This window comes from Podarcis melisellensis (assembly GCF_964234715.1).
Source record: "Podarcis melisellensis genome assembly, chromosome: 8".
Taxonomy (NCBI): Eukaryota; Metazoa; Chordata; class Lepidosauria; order Squamata; family Lacertidae; genus Podarcis; species Podarcis melisellensis.
Window position 1 is genome coordinate 34815701 of NC_138540.1, and position 20455 is coordinate 34836155.

The 20455-nt window shown below is 45.8% G+C and overlaps 1 protein-coding gene across 4 annotated transcripts in view; it reads right to left on the reverse strand.

Moving 5' to 3' along the window:
* Positions 1-17411, reverse strand: part of ZNF423 (zinc finger protein 423) — a 315709-nt gene extending 298298 nt beyond the window's left edge. For 2 of the 4 annotated variants that reach the window (XM_081923986.1, XM_081923985.1), the window contains exon 1: positions 122-1766. In XM_081923986.1, the coding sequence (XP_081780112.1) occupies positions 122-161 (40 nt within the window). In that variant the 5' untranslated portion in view covers positions 162-1766. Of the gene's footprint in view, positions 1-121; positions 1767-17315 lie in introns of those variants that run through there. The other 2 variants (XM_081923987.1, XM_081923988.1) reach the window with 2 other exon arrangements.
* Between the last annotated feature and the right edge of the window lie 3044 nt (positions 17412-20455).

Below are 20455 nucleotides of genomic sequence, written 5' to 3' on the forward strand. Positions count from 1 at the left end.
CTCACACCGCTTCCCGGAGCCCGGCGAGAGACTCCAGCGCCGGGCAGGATCCGCTTCAGACAGAGGCAGATCTCTCCACACACACAAACCCGAGCAGGATGCGTCCAGCCCAGGCGCTTACCTTTCACCGAGCGCGGCTTGGCTTGCTTCCTTCTGGACATTTCCAGCTCCGAGATTTTCTCCTCTTTTTTTTTCTTCCTTCCTCCTCCTCCTCCTCCTCTCCTTCTCGTCTTCCTTCCCCCCTCCCTCTTTTCCTTTCCCTCTCCTTCCCACCCCCCTCCTCTTCCTCCTTCTCCCACTTGAAACTTTGCTGGCGGCTCCTGTAAGAGGCGAAGCGGTGGCGGCGGCGGCGGCAGCAGCGCCCGGGTCGATTATTTGATTTCTCACTTCTTTGCCTGTTGCAATGCGGCAACTTCTGAGTCTCTTCTTTTTTTCTCTCTCTCTTTTCTTTTTTTTTAAAGAAACACCACTTCGGGCACCCAAAGACCTCTATCTTTCCCGGGCCAGAGACCCTCTTTGCCCCCCCCCCCTTTCAACAACAACCCGCTGTTTTCTCAAATGCAATTGAGTAAAATAAAAACGCGCGCACGCGACGTGGTGCAAATCAATAAATACAATTTTAAAAACACCGATTTAAACGTTTCGGGGGATTTCCCCCCTCCCCTGTTTTTTTCACCCCTCTCTTTACTGCTCCTCCTCTTCGCGTGTCCTCATTTAAAGTTTCTCCGGCTTCCCCACCACCAACAACAACTCTTTTTCTTTAAGCGCCGTTCAGACTTTCTAAAGCGACGCAACCCATTTGCAAAACAAGCGCGATCTTGCGCTCGAGGGGGGCGGGAAAGGGGTCAGCGGCAACAACGAAATACGAGGTGGGGGAGAAGGTGGCAGCTTTGGGTTTATTTAATTCTCTCTCTCTCCCCCTTCCAGCAACCTGGTTGCATTAAAAAAAAAAACTCCCTGTATCTTCCTGCCCCTTGGGTCTAATGTACCCCGCTCTCTCCCTCCTCCTCCTTTTCTGGGCTGCTTCCCCCCCCTCCCTCTGCTTTTAATCCCCCCTGACCTCCTTCGCAATAAAAGGTTTTGCTCGCTTTCCCCGAAAGAGGGGCGGCCAACAATGCACAATATTTGGGGAAGGATGCTTTCTGTCAATTAAAAAATATATATCAAGGAGTGTGAGGTTGGATTCCTCTCTCTCTTCCCCCCCCCCCTTCCTCTTTCCCTTCTCTCTCTCTCTCTTTTGTGGGTCTTTTCACAAGCTCAGCGTGGCTCGGGAGCCGCGTCCTTCCCTGCGCCTGGCCGCCGGTCCTGGCTGGTGTCCTCCTTCGCCGCCTCCGCCTCCACCACCACCACCTCCTCCTCCTCCCGCACAAACGCACTTCTGAAAACAAGGCAAATGTTTCTTGGCATGGATGCAGGGCTCGCTAGCTGCCTCCATGTGTTAATCGCGCCGAGGTGGTGGCCCTGATCCGCCTGCCTTCATCGCTGCTCCCGCCGCCGCAGCCGCAGCCGCCGCCGCCGCCGCTTCCTTGGCTCTTAATTTTCTTGAGCGGCTCTCGCCAGCCAGCCTCTCTTTTCTTTGTCCTGGCTCTTTTTCCTCCTCCTGATCTTGCTGCTGGGGCTGCAGTGCAGACACACATAATAAAGCCAGGCTTGGCTGGAAATGTAGCTGAGTCCCAGCAGGAGGATGTGAGGAGTGGAGTCCCGGCGGGGGAGCGCTCTGATCCCGTAGGGAGCCCCGCACAGCCTGCGCTGATCAGACGGAGAGAGAGCCAACAGCACCGAGCCATGGACAGCCCTGGAAATACAGCTCGGGTCGCACGCAAAACACGGACCGGCGACGAGGGCGGAGGAAGGGGAGGAATCGAGCCAAGCGACGGATTGGAGTCGGCCAGCCGAAGCCGCCTCCGAGGCGAAGGAGAGCGGGGGGAGGGAGACGGAGGAGGAGGAGGAAGAGGCGGCGGCGGCGGCGGCGAGGAGGCGCGCAAGCAGACGGACGCAGGGGTCGCCCAGGCTGCTGGCGCTTCCTCGCGGCCTCCCTCGCTTACACGCGCCTTGGCCGCCTCTGTAGCTGCAGCATCTGGGCTGCTGCATGGGGGAGCCTTTCTTTACCCCCCCCCAAAAAAATCCTTACAATTTTCTCTTCTTTTCCTCTTTTTTCTGACCTACTTTGATCACCCTCCACACTATTTTCTTTCATTCCTCCATCGCAAGTCCTTCCCCCGTCTTTAACTTCCCATTTTGCTTAGATTTTAGACTCCCTTTGTACTCCGGATTATTATTATTTGGATGGATCGAGTCTGCACGCACGGCCCTTTTTATTTTTCCGCCCGTTCTTTTCTCTAACCCAAACTTTCAGAGAGAAAGAGAGAGAAAGGAAATCTTACGCGGTTTTTTGTTTATCGTTCGCTAATGTGAAGCTGAACCCCTCTAACATTGCTTTGATTTGAAAGACCGGGCGGCAGCAAGGTCATCATTTGCAATTCCAAGCCGACGCTGTGCAGGTTTACTCAGAAAGAAGGCGCGTTTGGGTTCAATGGAGCATGCACCTAGATGCGTAAGAGCGCAGCGCAGCCCGGACAGATTTACTCAAATGTAAGTCCAGCAAAATTCAGCGTGGGGTTTAATCTCAAATAAAGCTGCGGGTCGTATGCACACTTTTCCTGGGAGTGAGGCCCATTGGCTTACTTCTGAGCAAACGTAGGTACATAAGAAGCCAATATATTTTACCACCTATATGGTAAAATGGTATGTTCTTAAGCTGTGCTGCAGGAAAGCCCAAGTGCTTTACTCAAAAGTAAGACTCATTGAGTTCCCACATGCGTGCACAGGATTGCAGCTTCAAAAGTATCAGGTAGACATCTGATTCGCAGCTTTGGAAGCTGAGCTAAATAGGCCTTTAAGTATGGGAGTATGGAATTGCCTTTACTGAATCCAGGGAAAGGATGAGCATTTGCTGAGGGATGGATTATGGGGTGTGTGAACACTGCAGCATGAGAGCAGTTCAAGTGGGTGATCAGTGAAGACAAGGAGAACAGGATTCAATTCATTGTTCCAGACTGGCAAAATAAATTTATTTTTTCACAGGATACGAAAGTTATTAAATTTTCTGCCACAGTTTGGGATGGTGGCCAGTAACGTAGTCAGCTTTAAAAAGGGCCTAGACAGATTTGGGGAGAATACGCCTGTCACTGGTCTATTACTAACGACAATCCTACTGAAAAGCTGTGTATAAATACTTTAAATAAATCAGTTTACTGTATATGGAAGCTCCAGGTTAAAAAGCAGCATACCTCTGAAAAACAGCTGGTGGGAGCCACAGTGCAGGGAAGACTTGCTTATGGGCATCTGGGTCAGCCCCTGTGAGAAACAGAATATTGGAAGAGAAGAACCTTTGGTCTGATCAAGTGGGGCTCTTATTGTTTCCCCAAACCAATAGCTGAGGCATGCTTCACTCTTAACCCCTCCCTTCAAAAAAACCCCAAACCCAGACTTTTAGGACGTACACTATAAGAACCACGCATTTTCAGAGAAGCGCATCCATGGTTCTGCATTCAGCCAACTGAGATGAGGTGAGCCACTCATACAGAGATGCCATGGGATGCCTCTTCTGAGATCCAATCAGACACTCCCTCTATCCCACTTAAGGAAACTGACCAGAATGTGGAGAGATCAGTGAATCTTGCAGAGATACAATGGACAAACCCTGACTTGTTCTTCTGCTTTAAAAGCAGCAGATTGTGCCACTGAGACCTAGCAGAGTTTCAGATGTTAGCTAAAAAGCTCCAGCATCCCTCACCTAGTCAGAAACCAAGCATCTTTATGTCTAGTTACAGATAGGTAGCCGTGTTGGTCTGCCATAGTCAAAACAAAAAAAAATCCTTTAAGGTCTTTAAGGTGCTACTGGAAGGAATTTTTTTTGTTTTATCTTTATGTCTGCTATTCTGCCCAGACAACTTAGACTGAGATACCACTAACCTTTCAGCTCATTTAGAGTTGGTTTATAGGGCCTCCTAAAGTTAGGTAAAGGTAAAGGTACCCCTGCCCGTACGGGCCAGTCTTGACAGACTCTGGGGTTGTGCGCCCATCTCACTTAAGAGGCCAGGGGCCAGCGCTGTCCGGAGACACTTCCGGGTCACATGGCCAGTGTGACATCGCTGCTCTGGCGAGCCAGAGCTGCACACGGAAACGCCGTTTACCTTCCCGCTGGTAAGCGGTCCCTATTTATCTACTTGCACCCGGAGGTGCTTTCGAACTGCTAGGTTGGCAGGCGCTGGGACCGAGCAGCGGGAGCGCACCCCGCCACAGGGATTCGAACCGCCGACCTTTCGATCGGCAAGTCCTAGGCGCTGAGGCTTTAACCCACAGCGCCACCTGTGTCCCCCTCCTAAAGTTAGGAGGTTTCAATTGCTAAAACCATGTGGAATGATCGCCCCCAAATACTTAAAACTCTCACAACACAGGGTGAAGCCAAAAACAGGGAATAGTCAAATGTGGTCCTCAGGTGGCATTTTAAGGGGCAGAACTATAGTTGTAGTGTAATTAATTTCCAAGTCTGCCACACTATGGAACTGCTCCAAAGACCCATTCAGGTCTGTGAGGGCAATGTGGGGATCAAACAGCATTAATAGCATATCATCCTCAAACGGGGTGGATCTGTGTTTGAGTCTCCTCACATCCACTATCCCCTCCACAGTGCACTGAGATCAGACAATCTTAACCAACACCCCTTGTTATCAAAGCAAAGAGCAGAAGCAATAGAGGGCACCCTTGTTTGATGCCTCTAGCAAGGCTGATGCCCAAGGAGTTGAAGCTGTTGCCTGAAATCATTGTTGGAAAGCGTGGATGCAATTGGTAGATCAAGTGCATAAACCTGTCCCCAGATGTAATTTGTCTAAACAGTATTTTCAGGGAAATCCCACTCCACTCAGTCAAATGCCTTGAAGGCGTTCCTAAGGATGACTTTTCCAAATAACAACTTTGCTACTGCTGGGAAATACAGACGGGTGGCAAATAACACTGTTTAAACCTAGAGCTAAAGTGGGGCTTGGGCTTCTCAGCTTCGGGCTTCACTATGGTGCTTCCAGTTTTAAAAAATCTGCATTATTGAGGAGTCTCCCATGGGTAGAGCTGGAACTGCCCCCCTCAGTGCCTTCACTAGAGTCCTTACATTTTCTGCACCCTACTTGGTCTGCTGTTAACAAGCTCAACAAACCTTTCTTGCAAATTACAATGTTGATGTGGCAGGGCTAAAAGCTAGCTCTGGGGATGTCCCCACTGACCCTGATCCTGCGTCACTCTGGGTTTTGGCATACTGATATATACCTTCTTATTCAAAGAATGGAAGGTTGGGAGCCTCTTTGGCATTTGTGATATTGTGATCTGGGACCATCCCATTCCCCAAAGGACTCTGCCTGAAGCTCTCCAAGGTGTTCACTTCAACTGGTTCCAGGTTTTCCAAATCCGCTTATTTGCTTTTCAGCTGATCAATGAGGGAGAGGGGCTTTGCTCTTTGGCAGATGTATTAGTCCCTCTACACAACGGCTGGGGGGATAGCTTCAGAGATATATAAAATGTAAATCTGTGGGGGACTCAAATGGCTTGTGGGTAGCTTGGGAAGAGAAGCACACTATTGTGGTATAGGAAGTCAACCCACCCCCTAAAAGCATCTCAGATAGAATCCAGGAGGCCAATTCTGTAAACTCCTGCGGTGGAACTGGACCCCAGTGTGGCATTCTCCTCTAATTGCTAGAGGGGATGTGATCCCAATGGAACCTTCCTGCATATGTGATGGGAGTTTCCCATCATGCTGCTCTTTTGGGAGTGAATGTTTAGGAAATGGAGGCCATCACTGGTCAAAAATTAATCCTTGAACTGGGTCTTGCATGATTATCTTTAGAGACTTATCTGGCTCTGATACAAAGATTTGTTTTTTCTCCTTGCTGGTGGCACCATGGATTGAGGTCACTTGACATTGGAAGTTGGGAGTCTGACCCCTCTATAGCAGGCTGGCTGAAGAGTGTTTTGGATTTTTCACTGTATGAGTGCCTCACACAATACTGCAGAGTTGCCAGGAATGAATCCAAAACTGCTCACTTTGATACAACCTGGATTCTATGTTTCAGCTTAGTTAATACAACCATGGAACTTCATTCACAGTTGCTAATTCATGCCTCTGCAATCACACAAACTTTTTCTGTGGATTGTTGCTGTATCCTGATTCTCTGTATACTGTTTTGTTTCTCATCTTTTGTTTATTGGAAATTTTATTTACAACCTAACATAAACCCACCCCCTAATACAGAAATCCACCCTCATTAAACATGAACATACCATACAATGAGCATAACATACAATACAAACAGCCAAATAAAATACTTCCTTTATCCTGTATCTTGCCTCCTTGATTACTTCTTATAAGCTGTTTCCTTTATGAATAATTATTAAGATTTTTCTAATTATAACTTAAATATCCACAAAGTCTCCTGCAGACATTAATCTAAACAAGTCCATGTATGTATTTTAGGGCACTGTTTTGTGAGGTATTCTCTGCATTTCCCCCCATGCTTTTTAAAACTCTTGTCTAGTGTGTTTCTCATCTTATGATTGTTTGCTTCTGTGCCCTGCTTGTTGAAAAATATGGGGACTAGAGTCTAAGAAACCAACCAAAGAACAATAGTAATTGATGCCAGAAATACTGCACAGTCCCATTTACCTTAACCTCCTATCAGAGTTCTAGAGACAGAAAACTAGTTGCATATAACCCAAATTGCCGTATTAACTTGACTCACACCATTGGCTTACGTTGGTAATGATTCTCCACAGGCAGAGAGAGAGGTGCCACTCTACAAAAAGCCCTGCATTCTCTATACCGATAATTCAAATCGGGGGGGGGGGGATTCCAAGCTAACCTCATAGCTGCTTTGATCTGAGTCTCCAAGCATTTTACAATTTTCTTAATTTGCAACCCTGATAACAAAGGCCATTACCACTTCCTCCTCCTCCTTTTTTAACCTCCTGTCCAAGAAAAAACAAAAAAACAACCTTCTTCCTATGGCTTCTAGTGCCAATGCTTTATGGTACAGTAAAAACGTTAACATTCTTTTCCTGATCAATACTTTCTGTCTTAAAAGACACTGAGAGGAAAATTCATTCCCTAGCTTGCTAGTTATTCTGGACAACCTGAAACCATTAAACACACACACACATACCACAACAACCTGCGTCCCACAGAGATAAATTACATGATCTTGTGGTGGAAACAAGAAAACAGGTAAATATTTCTTCGATCATTTGTAAAACAAGATTAGAAACACTGTTTTAGTGGGCAATCCTATATCCACTTACTTGGGAATAAGCCACATTGAACTCAATGGGACTTACTTTTTAGAATTCATTATTACTTTTATACCCTGCCATTTCTGCAAGGAGTTCCAGTTGGCGTACATGGTTCTCTCCCTGCCTCATTTTTATCTTCACTACCCTGTGAGGTTAGTGAGGCTGAGAGGTGACTGGCCCAAAGGAAGCCTCATGCCTGAGTGAGGATTTGGACCAAGGTGCCTTCAGTTGTAGCCAAACATGCTGATCACTACACTGGCTCTGTACATCGCATATTTTATCATTATTTATTTGATGTATTAGTTACCTGTTACAAAACATCTCTCAGTAATTTACATACTATACATCTATATCTATATCACATCAGGATTGTGCTGTTAACAATCTGTTACACCTTAAAGGACCCATAATTCTTTCTGAATATCTAGGATATTTTTTAAAGTTGAATAAGAGCTTCATTGTTGTTTTTTAAAACAACAACAACAATCTTCATTCCCAAAATATTGTCACAAGCACACAAACAAAAACATTCCTGTCTAATTACAACTTTTTTAGAAAAAAGGACCTCTGACAGTTAAGTCCAGTCACGAACAACTCTGGGGTTGCTGCGCTCACCTCACTTTACAGGCCGAGGGAGCCAACGTTTGTCCGCAGACAGTTTTTCCGGGTCATGTGGGCAGCATGACTAAGCTGCTTCTGGCGAAACCAGAGCAGCGTACGGAAACGCCATTTACCTTCCCACCGGTGCAGTACCTATTTATCTACTTGCACATTGACGTGCTTTCGAACTGCTAGGTTGGCAGGAGCTGGGACCAAGCAACAGGAGCTCACCCCGTTGCGGGGATTCGAACCGCTGACCTTCCGATCGCAAGCCCTAGGCTCAGTGGTTTAGACCACAGTGCCACCCACGTCCCTCTGAATATCTAGGATTCCCTTAATTAGTTTTTAAAGTAGAATCAGAGCTTCATGGTTGTTTTCTAAAACAACAACAATCTCCATTTCCAATGTATTTTCACAAGCACACCAACAAAAACATTCCTGTCTAATTACAACTTTACCTCTTGATAAAATATTTTTTATAACCAATTGGGGAGTCCACAATCTCAGCCCAGTGCAGGTCTTGGGAGATATAATACGGCCTGCTTCTTCTATGCAGAGATGTTCAGGAACATCCCTTCAGGCAATGCGTTCCCTCCCCAACCCACACCTTTGCATCCCCTCCTCCCTTCAGCTTCAGCCCCAATTATGGCCAGCAAGACATCCACACTGGCACTTTTGTTTATCTTTTGCTCAGCAGCAACTGGTGCCTGGTGGAATTAGCAGGGCAGAAGGCAGGGAAACCAAAGTTGGTCAGTAGCAAACTAAAGATTGCAACCCTGGCTTTAAAATTGTGATTTGAACTATCTACAGTTGGCAGAAACACTGATGTATGCCTAGTGCTTACCATGGTTAGCTTGGAAATGGTAGAAGAAAGGGAAAAAAGGAGGGCTCATGCTTCCAGGACACTCCCAATCTCCTAGCCATAGCTACAGTATGTCTGCACTGGGCCACAGAGATAAACATGCTTAAGTTCCCTGAAAATAAATACAGCAGGGGTTGGATCTTGCAACAAGATGATATTATCTGCAGCCCCTAAAGGAGTTCTCCCGTAGAGGTCTCCAGCCAGCTTGGAACAGGAGACCTGGAGTGCCTTTCAGGGCTCTCGGAGAACTTCAGTTTAATTCCTTATCCTTTTGAAATATTCACCTGCTGTGCTGTGTTGTGCTGAAGGGCACAGGATCAGGGGCGGCTGCCAGTCTTGAACTTCAGCACTTTTGCTTTATAGCTGAAGGCAGGGAGCTTTTTAACCCCACTTCGTGCATCCCTCCCAACACTGTTTGGAATCATGTAACTCTGATCCTTTGTGTGTGTGTGTGTGTGTGTGTGTGTGTGTGTGTGTGTTGTAGTCCAACACCTGGGGACCCAATGATGGGAAAGGCTGTTCCCTGAGCATGACAATACCACCCCTGCCTCTTGTTTCTCCATGATTCCATCCCAGCTACGAACCTGTCGGCACATACCACCTATGTTTTCCATTAGAGGGAGATATGGTGGTTATTTGCTCCACTGTTTAAAATGGCCTTTTAAAATACGTTGTATTGTTTACATACACATACACACACACACACAAAGAGAGAGAGAGGTGACAAGCAATGACATAATTAAAAAAAAAAGTAGTGAGACCACACAGTGATGCTCAAAGACAATCAGCCAGAGAGACAAGGCATGCCCGTTTTCTGAGGTTAATGTTTAGACCTCTGTCTAATGATTCAGTTGTAGACCCAGAGCTTTGAGTTGTGGCTTTGCTGCAATATCTAAGGGTTAGGATCTCGTAGCACAGGAGCAGGTCCATGTACAAGTTTAATAAAAGGGTTTTGTTTTCAACCCGGTTTGTTGTCTCTCAGGCGTCTTATATCTTCATTTATGAGAGTTTTAATAAAAAAAAAAATACTATCTTGGCAGAAAGTAGAGCAACAAAGATTAAGTGCTGTTGGAACTTTCACATCCCCTTGAAATGCTTGATTGCTTTCTTGCAGTGTTTTCATCATTTTTTTATTATTAATTTATGGACTACTCTTCAATTTAAATATCCTCAGGACAGCTTACACAGTAACAATGAAACAGGTATCATAACAAGAACAGCAGATAGAAACTGGCAGCAATCTTTTTAAAAAGAAGAACAATTAAGAGCCTGCGAAAATAAAATAGCTCTTCACCTGGTGAGTCTCTCTGGGGAAAGTGTGTCTATAAATCGGATTGTAGTATCCTGTGGGTTTGGGAAGGGGACTCAACTGTGAGGAAGCCTTGAAGTGGGTCTGCCCTAATAGCAGGAAGCAGCTGCCTCCATCACAGCCAGAGAAAGTTCAATAGCAGTATTTATTTGTGAACAACAGGTCAACCATTCAGCATAGCCACCAGGACTTGCTACATAGGTAAGACTAAGGGTGCATTCAGACAAGGGGATCAATACATTGGCTTTTCTGGTTATGATAGAGGTTCTGTGCCAAGTTCTAACTTTTCTTTTACACAGTGTTACCTGTTGCATTGTGGAACTGTGGCTTTTGGATCAACATACTGCCCTGTCATTCACACCAGTGGGTGTGGTTTGACACAACCGTGGACATCATCTGACACACCGCCACCACTTTTGCACATGCGCACTTCTGTTCCTTCATGATTCGCCCATGAAAATGGCAGGAAAGAACTTTATGCTGGAATACCACCCCAAAATTTGCCCCATAGTGTGATCAGTGAAAGTGGCAGGCACCAAACTCCCATGAAATTCTGGGCTAACAGGGTGGCAAATTTATATATTTTTTTCCTGGAAGCAATTAACATATAAATGAGCACTAAACTTCCACTAGATTCTGCTGGAATTCCAGAAGCGTCACATAAAATGTGGAACTTATCAGTTAAGGAAATGTTGGGAAAACGGAACAATGTGCTGTCTGAATGCAGCAAAAGATTCCTGCATTGCAGGGGGTTGGACTAGATGACCCTCAGGGTCCCATCCAACTCTACAATTCTATGATTATAAGGTTCCAGTTAGTTTCCACTGAGCTATAGAGTGCATACCATCCAACTTTTTCAGATAAAAAACCGGGATGCACATCTTCCGGGATGCGCTCCTGGACAAGTCATGTGACCTGCACTGCGCTCTCGCCACCCATAAAGCATCCGATTGGTGCTTACCCTAATGTAGGTTGTAAGGCTGGCCCCCCAGCAGGGGAAAGGCAATACAAGTGTGGGTATTAGAGAGGGGGGAGAAATTTGATTCAGTTGGCATTGAAAAGTAAACCTACCTCATTTCACTCTCTAAAGCAGTACACAAACTGAACAACAGCCTTTCTCTGAATTTTTGCACTCCACCAAATTTTGCAGTGCAGTTCTTCAGCCAAGCAATGTGATCAAGAATGCAAATGCTCAGCTAACATGTGCATAGAAATGCACAGCTCAGTGGGGGGGGGGCACCTGCAGAAATGTGTTTGATTAGGAGGGACATAAATATTTGCAAAAATGTTTATATTAGTCAAAAATGTGTGCTTCGGGACAAATTTGCCCCCAAAATGCTGGTGAATTTTCAAATTTATTATTTTTTTGAAAAAAAGTGATGTGTAAATGTGGAGAACTGAACTTAAAACTGAGATAAATGATAACAGATTCACACATCCCTAGTGTGTGTGTAAGTGTGTTGGTGGGAGGGTGGGAAGGAGTGCACGTGTGTGTGCATGTACAAAAGCAGGCATCAGAGGTGCTGCTTGGGTCCCTGCAGCTCATAGCAGAAGAGCCCAGATGACCAACTTCAATTAATCGAGACTATTTTTAAAACATGATCAAGCCATTAATCAGCTAATTGTGCCAATTAATCACTTTACACATTCTGTCCTAAAGAGAGCGTGTTAACAGAGCGCATGGCTCCTAGTGAGAGATTCACTGTGACTGTAAGTGCCACGATTCTGCTTATCTGTACAAGAAAAGGGTTGAGGGGGTCAGGCAGTATGGAGACTTTACATTCTAGTTCAGCGTTGTGGAATATTGGCATGAATTAGATCAGCCGTGATGCTGGCAAGTGCAGCCAATGACTGTTCTTTTGGAAACCACCACCAGTCAGGGTCAGCAATCAATTCTCCCAGAAAGCCACTGTGAGAAAACAGCTAAGAGTGAAGGTGAACCCAGAGTGGTCACAAGGATATTCTGTTTGCACAGGCACCATACAGAGGGATGCTTGAGGGATCTGGTTTTTGCAGATTCTTATATGAAAATTTACCTGACCCACACCTCTTGAACTAGAGCTGGCCAATGTCATCCCCTCCAGATGTTTTGGACTACAACTCCCATCATTCCCAGCTAGCATGGTCAATGGTCAGGAATGATGAGAGATGGTACCTGGAAGACATCAGGCTGGCTACTTCTGCAGCAGTTGTCTGGAGATTAAAGTAGGGTAAGCCTGATTCACTAGAGGTGTCAAGTCAGGAGCATCCCAGGGGATTTCAAGGCTCCAATGTGAGACCTGGTGATGTCACAGGGGGTGGACTGCAGTTACTATGAGCATGTCAAATAAAAAGTCTAACACATGAGCAAATATGTCACTAGTTGAAAATTAAGATAGGGCATGGAGACTTCAGGTCAGCCCGGTGGGGTGGGGTCTGGCAACCCTATGATTTACACTATGAGCTCATTGAACCAGGGCTGGGGAAGCTGATGCTCTCCAGACATTGCTGACACCAACTCCCATCGTTCCTGACCATTGTCCATTCTGGCTGGGGTTGATGGGCTTTGAGTCGCTTCATCTGGAGAGCTACAGATTCTCTGCGTTGTAGAATTGTAGCCTTATTGGAGTTCACCGATTGGGTCTGCGTTGCTCCGGGACAAGAGGAAGGAAGTCAAAATGACACCGAGGTTGGTTCAAAGAAAGAGTTTATTCTGCTCTCCGGATAGCAGAAGGCACCTGCGTGGTGAGTCCACAGCAAGTACAAAGAAATGACAGGTTTCATGCAGTTTATATATCCTCCAGGCACCCTCTCACTCCTCCCCTAGGAGCCCAACCACGTCGGCATACACAGGTTGACATCACATATGTTCCTGCTCTGGTACTCTCAACCATAAAAGGATCTTCCTTCCTGTACTTCTGACCATAAAAGGATATTCCTGTTCCTACTCCTATCTTGGAGCAAGAGGTCACTACTTCCGAGAACATGCTCTGGCATTAGTCCCAGACTTGGGTCTCTCTGTCATTTGTGGTCAGGACATAAGATATGTCTGTGTCCGTTCTACTGGTAAAGTCAAGGCCAGTCTTGCCGTCAAACTGATAAGGGAGAGAGCTGTGTTCTTGTTTTGCATTTGCTCAACAGCTAAAGTTTATGCATTTTAGCTAAGGAGAAATGGGGATTTTGGTGCAGTTTAAAAACTGCCTGCACAGTCAGTTTTGGGGTTTGGGAAACCCATTCCTTCAGAATGAGTGTGATAGAAATGTGCTTAATAATAACTCTCTTGGCATGCTCTCCATCCCTCCAGTGGCTCCACTGACCCTCATTCACTTGGGTCATTAGGGGAAATTGCTTGAAAGAGCATTAGGAGAAGTATATACTAAGATGTCTAATTTCCATGAGAGTTAAAAAATATATATTGCAGACTGTTGTGGAAATGTGAATGTAAGCTGGAAAGATGAGAAACTGAGAGACACCGAAATCAACAGATTTGCCTATCGCTAACCAGTGCACTACCACGAAAGCATGGACATCTGACACCATTGTTGCAACAGCATTGTGTGCCTGTTGCAAGCAGAAATGGAGACATAAATAGTAGTGTGGAAAAACCTGAATGCCAACTTAGGATTCAAAATGAGGTGGATGATGAATAGTAAAGATCTTGCACTTGTCCAGTTTTAACACAATAATTTAAATGTTGTGAATGACTGTATACTGAGTTGGAAGAACTAACACCTAGTCTTCTATGACCAAACACTTGTTTGTTAAAGGATTACTTTCAGGGATTTTTTTGTTTTCATGTGTGCAAAGAATTAGGAACAATGTTCCCTAAAGGTAAAGGACCCCTGACAGTTAAGTCCAGTCGCAAACAACTCTGGAGTTGTGGTGCTCATCTCGCTTTACAGGCCGAGGGAGCTGGCGTTTGTCCGCAGACAGTTTTTCCAGGTCATGTGGCCAGCATGACATGGCACAGCGGAACACCGAAACCAGAGCAGTGCAGGGAAATGTCATTTACCTTCCCACCAGAGCAGTACCTATTTATTTACTTGCACTTTTTGGTGTGCTTTCAAACTGCTAGGTTTGCAGGAGCTGGGACCGAGCAATGGGAGCTCACCCCACTTCGAGGATTCGAACCACTGACCTTCTGATCAGCAAGCCCAAGAGGCTCAGTGGTTTAGACCACAGTGCCACCCGCAGTCATTGGGTTGATAGGCAAATGTCATCACACCAAGAGCTGCAGAACAGAATTGCTCTTTAAGGACAGTAAAATATCTCAAATGGGATGCCCAAAGGCTTAGTCAAAATAAACATGAGATCAGAATGCGCAAAGGCAAGAGAAGTACATCAGAAAGCCGAGGCAAAAGACTCAACTGGATGCCCTCTTGGTCTCTGCAGCATCCATGCTTAAAGCCTCTGGACACTTCGCATAAACAGATCATTAGCACCCTACATTTCAATTGAAACAGAGAAGTATGTGAGTAAGAAGCAAGCAAGTGGATGTATCAGGAAACAAAAATGCCCTGAAGAGAATGCACAAATCCTAAGAGAAATCATGTAGGTACTGGCGTTTGGCTGCTTTTTCCGTTTGAACAAATGTTGGGGTGGGCATTATAGGGAAGAAGTGTGCCCTGTTTCACATTAGAAGAGACAAACTGCTTTCACAATTAACTCACCTTCCTTCTCCCTCTCCCCAAATGGCCAGGGCCAGCCCAAACCATTTTGCTGCCTCAAGCAAAGGCCAAAATGACACCCTCCACTCCACATATAGAAGCTGTCCATATACAGAATCAGTGAGGTCTGACCATCAGTCAGGTTGGCTTCTGCATGTGGTATTAGACTAGGGGAATCTGGCCACTTTGGTATATCTCTCTGTTGTCCCCCCACACGCACTATCTCCACCACAATTTGCATTTTTGTGAGAATTTCTCCTAACATACAGTTTTCTATGCAATTTTGTATAATATACATGTTTTTACAAACCAATTTTCCCCTCGTATAATGCATTTTTGCATATTATGTTCACTGATGTACATTTTAATGCACATATTCTCCCCCAAAACAAGCATTTTTGCACATGTTGGAGATTTGCATTGCAAAATTAGGGAAAGTGTGGAATTTGAAAGGTGACTGTGTTTCGGTTCGCACGTTGCTTTGGAAAGTGTGAATTAGGTAGGCTTGCCTTCAAATGCATATTGAAATGACTTTCTCCCCTACCTATGGGTGGTAGCGGAGGTGCCCCAGTCAGGAAAACATCTTGGGCTAGCGCTGAACAGGTACTTTGAAAAAAAATGCAATGTGTGGAGCAGCCTTTACCACCCTTCAGGGAGACAGACTTCGTTTAAGGAGAGTACACTGAGCTTTAGAGGGAAATGGGCCAGCAAGCCAAGGCAGACACAAGGTAGCTGTGTGTGTGTGTGTGTGTGTGTGTGTGTGCGCGCGCGCGCGTGTGTGGTGATCATGCCTATGCCACCACCTGCTTCCCAACTGAGCGGGGAACGGGGAAACAGAAACATGAATCAAGTACTGTTCTGCAAAATTAACAGTTTCCACTCACACCTCTTTTCCATGTCTCCTTTCCCTATATAATTAAGCAATAAGACAAGTCATACTGCGAGCTGCCACCGATTAATATACTCCTCAGGTGCACAGTGAGGCACAAGGCAATTGTAAAACCGGTATTTTAGAAGCGGCTATTTTCTTTCTTTCCCTTTTCTTAATGTTAAGATATTTACAGTTACACACATGCTTTTCTAAACGGCAGTAAGTTCAGCAAACCTGTAGTTTGGAGTGGGTGGCATCTGCGTGAGAACATTTGGTCTCTTATGTTCTTTGTCTCGCGGAAAAGCTCCACACACATTTAATGCATGGTGGATATATTTGAACCCATTCGGAGGAATTAGTCTAAATGGCCTGCAGCCTTCATTTTAGAATAGGTTTTCTTAGAATAGGAGCTGAAGAATATTTTCATGACGGCTGGCTAGTCCCAGATTCCCATAAGTGGACAAATGGTGGAGGAGATCCATGATTGCATCTCTCTGCCCCCACTTTAAATTTTGTAAAAAGCAATGGGTGCAAGTATTTATGGGAGAGGAGCCTGGACCAGAAGGGGGACCATGAGTAAAAAGCAGTGGAAGGAGATTATGGCACTGCTTGGGGAGGATACATGTTAAACTATTGTCACAGGTGTACGCCAGCCAGTAATCACACAGTTCAAAGTTGGAGTTAACTCTTTATCAGCAAAACCACAGACTTGGCTGAGTGTCAGACCTAATGAGCTCATTCCCAGTAGTCTTACTCCATGAAGAGTTACCAAGACTAAAAGTCCCCACCTCTTCACAGCCAACTAAATCCCCTCCTCTCCAGAGCTTTCCCCAAGCAATCAGAGACTATGCCTGTGTGCAGCCAACCTCTCATCTGCCCTTTTTATGCCTCTTCTAGTACTGGGTGACAAGGATGGAGGGGAGCTTGTTGCAGCAGGAACAGGAGACAACTGTGACTCTTCAGCAACTTGAGTCATCTCTGCCTCTTGGCCCACTAGCGGAGGAAGAGGAGTGTGGGGGGAGTGCACCACCCCCGGTAGCGCAATCCTGGTGGGGGGCCATTGCAGCTCCCCCCGCCCGCACTGGGTGCCATGCCCCCACAGACGGCATGCCATGCCCCTGGGACGTGCACCACGCCCCTGTGGACGGTGCGCCACGCCCTCAGGATGCACGCCAGCCCCAGCCCCGTCTGCTGTCCACCCCCCGGTGCCCCCGGTGAAGCTCCACCACTGTCTTGGCCTTCTACTCTCCTGGCTCAGCCTCTGCCTCTGATTCTGCAACTGGGAACTCTAGCTCCGTGAGAAGGTAAGCTACAAGCTCCCAGGATTGGGGGTGGAGGCTATATGCTTCAAATGTGCGTGTTTGGTTTGGATGTGACCTATGTTCCTACAGTGGTGGTAAGAGGCACCATCTTGCCCTTCACCTCAGGCAGGTTGTCATGCTCTCTCTCCTTCTGTCCCACACACTTGCTTTTTACATAAAAAGACGAGAAATCCCAACACACATCTCCATAATCACATCTTATTTGGTCAAATTTCCAGGTTTTTTTCTGGACAGAAGCTCTGAACCTTTCACTGCTGTATAGCAGAAAGGAACCAACAGGCGAAAGCAACCCCTATGGCATCATCTTTGTTAGTTCCCCAGACTCCTGTGGAACTACTTCAGAGTAAGTCATTTGAATGTGGAAACTCACCTCTTTTCAGGGTCATTGTCTGACATCTCCAGTCAACTGGTGAAAGGCAGGCTTGGTGGAAAATCCAGACACGTTGCTGTGCAATTTGTGAAAAAGCCCACACCTATGAGTGGAGATGAGGGAATTTGTCAGTTTTGCTCTCTCTTCTTTTCTTATTTTTCCCTAATCTTAAATTTAGTTCTCCACATTTCCACATCAATTTGCAATTTATTTATTTTAAAGCTCTCATGAAAATTCATTAGCAGATTTCTCCTAACATATACACAGTTTTGCAGGCACTGTTCACAAATGCAATGCATTTCATATGGGTTTTTTCTACAAATATAATGCATTTCTTAAAAGTAAAGGTAAAGGACCCCTGGATGGTTAAGTCCAGTCAAAGCAACTATGGGGTTGTGGTGCTCATCTCACTTTCAGGCCAAGGGAGCCGGCGTTTGTCCACAGACAGCTTTCCGGGTCATGTGGGTAGCATGATTAAACCACTTCTGGTGCAACAGAACAAAAGCCAGAGAGCACAGAAACTCCATTTACCTTCCTGCAGCAGCAGTACCTATTTATCTACTTGCACTGGCATGCTTTCGAACTGCTAGGTTGGCAGGAGCTGGGACAGACCAATGGCAACTCACTCCATCACAGGGATTCGAACTGCCAACCTTCTGATCGGCAAGCCCCAAAGGCTCAGTGGTTTAGACTACAATGCCACCCGCATCCCTAATGTATTTCTAGGCACAGGTTGCCCTTGTATATCTGTTTTTGTACACATTACTTGGCTAGAGTACTGCATTGCAAATTTCAGAGAAGTGCGAATTTAGAAGGAGGACTATGTTTTGGTTCATACATTGTTTCAGGAAAAACAAACTTTTTTTGAAAAGTTGTACCTCGGGTAAGTATTTGATAGCAGCTATAATTTGTGCACTAGGAATCATATGCACAGCAGCTGCCACCATGCAGATTTGCAGATAGCCTCCTCATCTGCTCTGGAGCCCTGTGTGTTAAGAAGCTCTGCTTGCTTCAAGACCTCCAGTCTGCTTTTCATCCCAGATAAGTGCTCCCATTAACTGCAATGCGTGAACAAGCGCTAGACCTGAAAAAGATACTAAAACTGTTCTTCTAAAAGAAGTAGCACAGTTTCCGCACAGAACCGTTTCTGTATTTCCGCACACACTCTCGGCATAAGAGGTTTTCCTCCGTTAGCTCTGGATGGAAAAATCTTTTGAGACCACAAAGTGGGCAGGATGATGGCTTTCCATTAAATTCCTTGCCAACTGATTATCTTTGGAGCCTGTTTGAAGGTTTTTAAGGAAAACATTGCGAAATGTATTATTTATCTGAGTAACCTTTGAAAGTCTCAATCCAAATATGACCCATTGAGTTTTATCTGAAGGGGGAGAAGATGGTGCAAAAATGACAGGTGCTAGGTGCTGTGTGTGTGTGTGTGTGTGTGCAAGAGAGAGAATGCGAACAGCTATTAACCATCCATGTATTTCTTATTACAAGTGTGGCACTCCAGACCAGCAGACCCAGCAAAGATCCAAGAGCTGCAGAGGGCAGGAGGCGTCTTACAGCATCAGGAGCCAAAGGGGAGAAGATCAAACAGCAGGAGCCTTTGCGAAGATGGAAGGCAACAGCAGGAATGGGAGAAATGCTGGAGGGGATAGAGAAGGCAGAACAGTCAGGGCATCCAGGGGGAACAGATAGGGGGCAAGAAGTCCAAAGCAGTGGGAGGGGAGATCAGAAGGAAAAAGGAGGCGAAGAAGAGATGGAGGACAGCAGGATAGGAGGTAGAAGTGCAGAGAAGCAGGGGGTAAGAGAAGGTCAAGGCAGAGCAACAGGAGAAGGAGGCAAAGAGGAGTGGGAAAGAGGTTAGGAATCGGAGGTGGGAGGGAGAGGCAGAGAGAATAAAACAGGAAAATGCAACCGAAACCAGCACAAAGAAGCAAAGGAGCTGCAGATGCTAAAAGCCTGAAGGAACAACAGCTGGGGAAGAGAAGCAAACTCAAGTCATCCTGGGGGGCACCTTCTTGCTCCATGCTAACCAATTCTGCCTGGGGAGTCACAGGTCCAGAAGGGTTCTCCCCCCCCCCTTTTGCAGGTATATTCTATAACATGTGACTGACTCAATAATGATGGATTTATACTGGACCATCCATACATCAATCCACTTTACTAGTTGTTCCGCAGTGCTTCATATTTTTCCTGTCTGGGGAGGCACTCTTTGTGCTATAGCATAAGAAAAGCAGGGGCAATTAGTGCATGCCCCATAGCTTCCTGCTGAAATACTTTAGCAAGACAAAAAACACACGTGTATGATAACAAATAATATTCCAAAACAACGTATACAGCATGCATGCATCAAAACAGTACTGTATAGCCATATATAGCAATGCATGATAACATCAAATCTCAAGTGCAAGCAAAAAGAAGGATTTCTAAAAATCATTTTTATACCACACTAATGTTCTGGTTTATTTGTTCTGCTTTTGTTGCACTATAACACAAGAGTGCTCCTCCAGAAAGATCTCTGAAGACTCAAAGAGCAGTACGGACTGTTTGAAAGTCCTTTTGCAATCAGTCTCACGCTGCTTTTTGAACCTCTGGTTTTTGGCGGTATACGGAGTTGTGCAGAGGTGTTTGCGGAGCCCCCTAAACACCCCAGCACTGTGCTTTAAAAGTCCCAAAAACAGGGACATCAATGTGCAGCATCACCTGGCATCACAGTTACTTCAGGTGACTGACAGGTGACCACTCACCTTGTCAAATTTGCCCTTCCAGGGGTGGGGAGATAAGGATTTGGCCTGCTGTCCAGAAAAGTTTAGTCACCCCTGTGCTATAGACAATATGGATCAATAGACTGACTCTGTGTAAGTCAGGTTTGTGTGCCTGCACAGAATATGGATTTGGAGCAGGAATAGCACCACTCATGCCTTGTAAGAAAAGCTACACCTGTGGAAATCCTCTTTTCTAGAAAGCCAAGAAAGGCATAGGGACCCCATCCTCCTTTCCATCTGCTTACCCTCAGCAGCTGTTCAGAGACCCTTTATGCCCCCCCTCCCTACAAGCCAGGAAAGGGATTTTGGCAGGTCCCTACAATGTCTGCTTTCTTGCTTTAAGACAATCATTAAAATTCCATTTGGAGAGGC